At 32.7% G+C, this 8,910-nt stretch overlaps 1 protein-coding gene across 1 annotated transcript; it reads right to left on the bottom strand.

Annotated features, from left to right (window-relative positions):
• Window positions 1–302: 302 nt before the first annotated feature.
• LOC137835075 (proteasome subunit alpha type-2-A) lies at window positions 303–6,612 on the bottom strand. The gene is made up of 12 exons (XM_068643413.2): window positions 6,479–6,612; window positions 6,139–6,197; window positions 5,958–6,034; window positions 5,489–5,553; window positions 5,039–5,085; window positions 4,160–4,235; window positions 2,951–3,018; window positions 2,276–2,345; window positions 1,802–1,887; window positions 1,451–1,513; window positions 894–959; window positions 303–589 (listed from the first exon to the last, which is right to left on the bottom strand). Exons 2-12 carry the CDS (start codon window positions 6,177–6,179, stop codon window positions 541–543), a joined length of 708 nt encoding a protein of 235 aa, XP_068499514.1. The 5' UTR covers window positions 6,180–6,197; window positions 6,479–6,612; the 3' UTR covers window positions 303–540.
• Between the last annotated feature and the right edge of the window lie 2,298 nt (window positions 6,613–8,910).

The following is an 8,910-nucleotide window of genomic DNA, read 5'->3' on the forward strand; positions in this document are numbered from 1 at the left end:
TTTATAAAAATTTCTTTAAATTATTTACATTTTGAATGTTAGGTAGTTGTAGTTTTGTTTCTTAATTTCAATTACACAGTTCAAAATTCGAAAATACTGGCCTGTGGACCTCCTTCAAACAACAAAATCACAAAGTATAAAAAAATGTCTATTTCTGCAAAGTAAATGAACAAGATCTCATTGGCAAGGAAAAGTGAAGCAGTAAAGGAATTTGGGATACCGGTAATTGTATTGCATTGAACTGAACTTAACCGGCAATATGTATAAAATGATAGAGATAAGGATCAATAAGATTCTAAAAGGAAAAAATAATAAATTAGAAATTTTCATTAAGAAATCGTTCCCGCATCGTCTAGAGAAACTATGTTTGATAATGTTGACGACGTAGGAAAAAGGTTTATCTGAAGGCTTGTTCCTGGTCACAACAACCAGTAGCTCGAAAATTCACTATTGTCATCACAAAGTCAGTTTTAAGCTACAAATTAAACGCAACAGTGAAACAAACAAGTTCAAGAACATATAGCATTTCCTCATTGCACACTATTCTACTTCAGCCAAATAGTCATCAATTTCAGCTGGTGTCAATACCCTGCACCATAAACACACTAGTGTTAAGTTAACCAGTTAAATAATAGAAGCACACAAGGATGAATTTGAAGTCTGAGGTCCAGATAGGTTTAGATGCAGATAACTTGGATTGGAAGTCTCGTTTTTTGATGCAATTTCTCATGTACTTTGAAATACTCCTAATTTATTAATTGAGACGAGACAACCCAAAATCCCAAAAATCAACTCAATTGTACTGATTACAGTAACAAGAGGAAGCAAGGTTTATATAATAAAATATGGAAGGTCAAAAGCAAACTCGGTAAATTTTAGGAACACATATGCACCTGAACTTTTTATCAGCACCGATTATGCCAATTTCAATGTTTTTCCCTGAGATCTGTCCCTCAAACCTGGAAAACACCCACAAAAGAAAGCAGAAGAAAAAATTTAGAAACGTTTCAAAAGACTTAACAAAGACAACGAAATAAAAACTATCAAAGTTTTTAAGGCAATAAACTAGGTTGATAACTTGCAAGAATAAAGATAGACAATATGATGATGGTTTGGAGGGATGTGCCTTAGGTAATTGTCAAGTCAAGTCAAGACCACTGCTATACAATTTAGTTAAATACCCTTCACATATATAATTGGCCTCAACATTCTAATTTGAACCCAATAAGCCAATCTTAGATACATTTCCTTCCTCCAAACTATTTATAAGACACAAGCTATTATGCACTACGTTGTAGGAGAATAACACTTGACCAAAAAGAGATGAAAATGACTCAAAAATGTAAATAACCGTTGCACCTTCTAATCAAAAGTAATCATTAAACATGTCATTTTCACAATGGTTTTCTAATTATTTAGTGCATAAACTTGAAATATTATGTTCTCCTACCCTTCCTTCAGAGTCAATATTGCTGTGTGGACTGCATCATCAAGCTCCATATCATCTGTGTACCTGTAAAAGGACAATCAAGTCAGATATAGAAATGATATATAAATAATTTCTCAAGCGTGCATTCACGAAAAGACTTTAGCTACTATGGTTTAAAAGTCCTTTTAAGATTATAGCATCAATGCGTCAGTAGCTACCATCTGAGACATCTCAGCATATTTAAAGGATTTCTAAGCTCTCATTAAGTGACTTAAGTATCTTTACAGTTATTAATTATTACGCAATCCACAAACAAATACAGATGCATTAAACACACTTTTTGCTTACAGTATTGCTACTGATGAAGCTTACCTCTTCTCAAGAAACGTCTTTGCATTAGAAACATTTTTCCCCATTGCAGAAGCTTTCCAAGAAAAATATGAACCTGACGGATCCACCTAGAGAAAAAAATTACATCAAATCACAACCTTGAATTACTCTTTCTTAAAATTCATGGTAATTTTGAAAAAGTCCAGATGCGTAGAAATATAGACAACCAATGCTCTGAAATATTTGAAATTGAACATACATAATCAGTGAGCGATTTTCAATTATTTGAAGCAACACTAATTCAGGTGTAGTAAAACAAGATAGTGAAGAATTTATGCAATTGAATACAAAGTTTTCATAGATTAAATATCACCCGAGAATCTAAGGAGCCCTTATTCATTTCACCAACGAGAGAGGAACTGAAGTTTAGACTTGCTACATGCAAGTGATGGTAATTTACCAGGGTGTAAATGTAAATACGTAAAGAATTACATCAGAAAAAGAATATCAACAGACCTGGTATAATTGTGGCCCATTATCATCAAACCCAGCAACTAGCAGGGACACTCCAAAAGGCCTAACACCACTATTAGGATCAAAACAGAAATGTCAGAATTAAAAGCATGATAAAGGGTAAAAATGGGAAGTAAATGTGGTAGTTAATGCATACAGAGACAATCAGGGATCAAACTAAGTTATGTGCATTTAGTAAGCTTCTAATTAATGATTGCTCCACAATAAAAATCTGTTTAATTTTGAGATGAAATTTCTATATGGATCACAATGTTACCAATTTATCTAACACATGCCTCCAGAGGAAAATAAAACAAAAGCTCTGTCAATATTGATCCATGCTGGTTTCTTTAGTAAAGAAAAAGCTGTTTTAGGCATCTACATCTAGACTTATGCCAAGCTTCCAATTTCCAGAGTTATAATTTATAATTATGCTCCTGGCTTCCAGAAGCTAATGACAATTGTGATTTTGGCATATCCTTCCACATTTACTTACAACAATTAATCCCCCAAAACACAGGAATAGAGAATTCTGAAAATTAGAGTTTACTGTGAAATCACTCATATTTAAGATATCAAATTGTAAATGATTTATGCATATGCATAAAATAAACTTCTATACTGAGTTGACAAGAAAAAATTCAGTAGTAAGAGTACAGTTTACAAGGAAATAATTACCCAGACTGAGTAAACTCCTGCATTACCGCAGCAACTTCCCTGACAAGTTGAGTCACAGGAATTGGTTCCTGCAAATTTTGATCATATGATCAGATATAGCCCACAATTCACAGATGATCCAACATAGAATACCAAAAGCAAACAGAAAGAGACAGAAAAGCATGTCTATAATATTCATAAAGATAATAAGTAGTGCATGATTCTTATTTTTTTGTTGTTGCGACAAACTTTATTTATTACTAAGTACTCAAAACTATCAAGCAAAAGAAAGACAGGTGTTTTATGGAAAATCTAATTATTATATAAAGATCAGCATTAACAGGCAATACAACCATCAAACAAGAATTACAAAACTCACTGATAGAAGGTAATGCACCACTAATAATTCAAGATTCCCAGGCTTATATGATACAGAATTGTAAGACTCGGTTTAAGAAATAATGAGATTGTTCTATTTGACCCTATTAATCCTTGTCAGCATAAATATATCTTTTAAAGCCAATACTTTATCATAGATATCAAATTTACAACTACTTGCAGTTTTCAATATATATCCTTTATCTGTCCAAATAAGAAACAAAGTCTCACTTTCTGGAAAAATGTAAGCCTAGACACATTTTCCTTTGCTATTCCACATAAAATCTTCAAAGAATGGGTATTATTAAGAAAATTTGCATTGGAGCTTGAATGTAACACTAAATTTAATAGTTCTCCTATCTTAATGTATTGGTGGCTAATTTTGATGAATCCAATTATAATAGATGAATTTAGACAATCAAAACAATTATACAAGGAACTCATCCTCTGTTTCTCCTCCTAGACATACTTTCATCATAACTAGCTACGGCATTGCACTGACTGTAGTAGTTTGTCCATCTTAATCATATAGAGAATTTTATTCAATATTATTCCTTGAGAAATCCTTTTATTACAACTATATCTTTGTTTCCCTTCTCACCATATACATAAAATGAAAGATTCTAGAATTATTCACATAGTAAATAAAACATGCATTGCATGAAAAAAGATGAAAACCACCTGCAGATGTGTAACCAAGTAACAATCCTTATGACTATAATTCATTAAAATGCCGGGTTTGACAGTGAAGCAGACACTATAACTGAATTATATCTTAACTATGTATATGCAGCACAAGAACTCGATACTGAGAAAGAAAAATGTGTAGGAATAGAGTTTTGTATACCATACTTTATATAACCGGTGATACTGCACAGCCTGTTTCCTGCTTTTTCGAACCAAAACTCGAAAATCGGGTCCCATGCCACTGAACAAAGACCAAATTTAGGGTCAGGTAAATAAATTATTTGCAAGAAAAGTCAAGGGCAAATAATTATTTCCATTTACTAAAAGCTTTACAGAAATGGAAAAAGGTAGACTAAGCCTGCTTATGAAATTTCAGACACAAATTAAACATCTGAAAATTAGTTATTTCAACAGTATCTCTTAGAAAGTGAAGAAAGTGCAGAAAGTGCGCAGGAAGTGAGTTTTTCTGTTTTCTATATTTCATTTTAAAATGTCCCCAAATAGATTTAAAAAGTCAACATTCAACAATCACCTAATGCCTCCCTGAAATAAAGGTTAATAGTCAAATGTCCTGCAGATTGAATCCAGTAAATCTCTTTTCATTAAAGAATCTATTGAAAACCTAAAGCAGTCCACCATAATTTATATATAAAACAATGTGGATTAATAGTCTGCTACATGCAACTGTGCTTTATGTATACTTCTGAATGTTTAAATCAGTATTACAAGCAATAGTTAGCTGCTTACCACCAACAACATTTTTTCTTGATTTCTTAGTATGTTTTTAATCAGTTTAAGTGTGCCTTTTCAATTTCTATTTCATACATCCTTAAGAAAAACATTTCCCCAAAATAATTGTCATGTTCCTAATGCCTCCCACGTTGTTATGTCTAGGTAAATTGAGTAGCATCTCATGTTTAAGAACCATCCAAAGCTAAAGCGTTAACCATCATTATCTGTAACCACTACAAATATACAATAACTTAATGATGTTATAAAATATATTTAACGTCAAACTATTTAAATATTTACAAAGAAACAAACCTATATACAACACCAATATTCGGTGTTAATAACTGAATTTTCTGGACCTGCAATTAAATATAACAGAGTGTAAATACACAGAATACATCATAAATTAAGTCACTTCCCTTTTTTTAAACTATATTGACACATTTCTTGCAAAACCTAAATAAGAGATTAATTTATCAGTAGCCAGAGTTTGAAACATCCTTAACTATAATATAGAAAGAACACCATTACACTAAGCAAATATTTTTCAAGAGTAAAACAAAACAGTGCTATATTATAGCTAGTACTGAGAAGATAAGGAAGTGACAGTGTTTAAGAGAATATGGGTGTGTAAATGTATAAAACACACAACAGGGACACCGAGAAGGGTTTTAAAACGTTGGATATTTGCATAGAACAATTTTATAAAATAAAATCATGAATAATGAACAAAAATGGATCCAATAATGGAAATAAACTCACTGATGCTTCATCAACCAAAATGGATGGCAATTTCTTCTCGGTAGCGATGACAACTCCATTTGCAGCTGCAAGAATCAAATATCAGATACCCATTTACAACTAGCAAAAGATACAGCTTATATTACAGAATCCAAACCATCTAGAAGACAACAAAATGTAAAATAATTTTACACCAAATTAAAAGATTAAGTAAAAAAAACATGAAATATCTAACTCTAGGCTCCTCGAAAGCCTACTGAACCCGAAAAACTCGACATATCAGAGAGCAGTATTTTCCCAGAAATGAACTGAAATACCCCATCATGCCAAAGCCCCTTATACGGCCTATTTAAGAACTGTAAGCCTTTATTTGTTTGCCCACCCCTAATAACACAAGTGAAAGGTGCTCCCCAAAATATCAATTTCAAATTGAAAAGCTAAAGTGAGTGCCATAAACAGATCCAGTCCAGAGGCAGAGATAACAAATCACCTTTAATTCCCAAAGACGTTTGCCCAGACCCAACAGCCGTCAAAGCATGCTCAATCTGAACAAGCTTTCCAGAAGGGCTGTTCCACAACACAACAGAATCAGTAGAAGAAACACACATCAAAACATTCTCTTTATAAAAAAAAAATCAAATTAAGTTAGAAGTTATCAGCAATAGAAATACCTAAATGTGGTGAGTGAAAACGAATACTGACTATCCCCCATGATAAACTGCGCAAGAATCTGCACTCAAAACATCACTCGCAAGTTACAATCACAATGCAAATCAATCATTTTATTTAATTTATTATTGAAAATTAAAAATTAGAAACACTTGAATGGTGGTTTTTCATAGCAGCCCTAGTAGAAAAGATAAAAAGTAATTCTAACAAAAATTAGTGTGCAATTGACAAATTGAATTGAAAGGTGTGAGCAAAAGAAAAAGACGGCGATCTGTGAGGAGACAAGAAAGGAAGAGAAATGAGCGAGAAAACAGTGGAAATTTTTTGTAAGGTGGAACAAACCTGAAAGAGAGAAGGAGAAAGAGAAAGTGAGGTCGCAGGGAGTAACAATGTTGGATTCTGAAGTGCGTGCTATAAGGTCTGAGAGAAAGAGAGAGAAGGAGTAGGGAGCAAGTCTCAAAATTGGGCCTTCATTCAATCTTTATTTGGGCTGCTTTCTGTTTATCAGTGGGTGTTTCTTCCTGCACCCCCACATTTTTCTTCCTGCACCCCACATTTTCTTCCTACACCCAACATATATGTGTAATTACAAAAGTACCTTTGGGTCTTTCTATAAACCATAAAGCAAGCATACCACGGTTTGTTTCCTCCTTCGCAAACGTCGTGCACAGTGGTTTGAGAGCAAACAAAGTGCGGCAAGAAGCAGTGGTGCATTGGGGTTGGGGTTATCTTGGTGATTCGTTTTGTTTTGTGAACTTTATTTATAATTCGTCTTAAGACATAATTCTTTTATGTGAAAGAATATATGATCTTTTAGATTACTATATTTGTAATCTATTTGTTTAGTCAGAGTGGTTGTCCTCCAAAAAAATATTAAAGTTGTTTAAGAAAAAAGTAGTTGAGGTTTAAATAATACTTATTTATTTAGTCACAAGTCGCTGAGATCCAAACAATACTCGGTTGTAACTTACAATGATACGTGCATAGTGAAACTTGATTGTGTTGATAAGAGCTAGACATAATCTTTGTTAACTTGCAAACCAATATAAAAATATCTAAATTAAATCCTTCTCAGTATTAACCATTTCTAACTTCATGTTATTAAACTACTTTTAACCAAATAAGGAAAAATTTTCTAAATAAGATTTATGAAACAATTGTTGGAACAACTAGCTTTAGAAGGGGGTTGAATAGAGTCTTAAACTCTTTATGCATCAAACTAGACTAGATTGTTTAACAAAAAAAAAAAAAACATAACAGATTTTTATACTAGTTCACTCAAACACATATGCTACATCCAATTCTTAAATAGATTGCTTAAGAGGTTCAACTAATAACATGAAGATTACATCCCAAGTACACAATCCACTATTTGGTTATACAAGTATACAAATCACTCCTAGTTTCACCTTCTTAATCTCCCCTTAAGATTAAGGACTCACAAAAAAAATGAAACACGCATATAGAGAGCATAAATTAAGCTCGTAGGGTAAACTTCACAAAGTGAAGAATTACAAGGCTCACACCCACAAATCATATGTTTGTTAACTATCTTGACACAAGCATGTGGCAACTCTGACCCAACTATTTACCCAGCATGGTGTGCACTCTTATCATGTTTTGGTGTAAAAGGTTATGTAAGGAAGATAAGTAATATCAACTATCAAGGATGTTTCTAGATGAAGAGAATAATAAATAATGTTGTAGGAAATGCATCAAATGCTTCTCTATGAACAAGTTCAATAGATGATAGAAGAAGAAGAATATATTTAAAATGAGTTCAAAACTACTCAATGACTAGAAAAGAGATTTCATTGGTTACTTTTTTCAAGCGCCTATGTAAAGACATGTTTTTGAAGAGAAGATAAAGAACGAGAACCATAATTTGCAAGTGCTAAAACTCTGTCCATTTTTCTGTGTTTAAAAGCTTTGTAAGAACATTATTTGTGTTCAACATTTACCAAACTATTAAAGAGTGCTTAACCTTGTAAACATCGAAAGACACAACCCCTCTCTTATGAAAGAAACATGTGGTTTGTTTATCACAAATAGAATCTTTGTCTTATACAAGAGTGGTTGTTTGTTAAAGAATAGTCTTACGGGTTATCTAGGAGTGGATATATTCCAAAATAATACTCTGACAGGTTAGCCAAGAGTGATTATGAGCCAAAATAATACTCTTTGTACTTCATAATAGTAGTCTACCTAATGGTCAAGAACTGGATGTAGTCTCGCTATCAGATGATCTAAACAAGAAGGGGAGTGAATTGTTTTTCACAAGATTTTCACAAAGTTTGGAAGTAGAGTGAAAAGTTCTGAAAAATCAACCAATTGATTTTTTTTTAACTGGACAAAAGTTCAGTTTTAATCTTTTTTACAAGAATTTGACCGGTTGTATTCTCGAAACAACAAGTTGTTTATACCATCAGAGAAAGAACAATGATGAAAACAGTATAAAAGAGAAGGGATAGAGAGATTCACACAAAGAGGTTTATACTGGTTCGCTCTTAAACAAGAGCTCAGTCCTCAGCTAACCAATAAGATTTACTATGTTATCAAACCTAGATTACAAAACACACACCAAGAGTGATGATCTTGAACCCCTCAATAACATACACCACTCCTTTCAGAAACACTTTTCTGAAACTGCCTTACACCACAAAATTACAATGTTCAAAGTTAAGAAAATAGAGTACACATAGACTTTACAAAGCAGCAGAACAGAAATATACAAAGACTCAGTCCTATTCCACACAAAAATGATGATTAAAGGC

This window comes from Phaseolus vulgaris, chromosome 5 (assembly GCF_051622355.1).
Source record: "Phaseolus vulgaris cultivar YP4 chromosome 5, ASM5162235v1, whole genome shotgun sequence".
Taxonomy (NCBI): domain Eukaryota; kingdom Viridiplantae; phylum Streptophyta; class Magnoliopsida; order Fabales; family Fabaceae; genus Phaseolus; species Phaseolus vulgaris.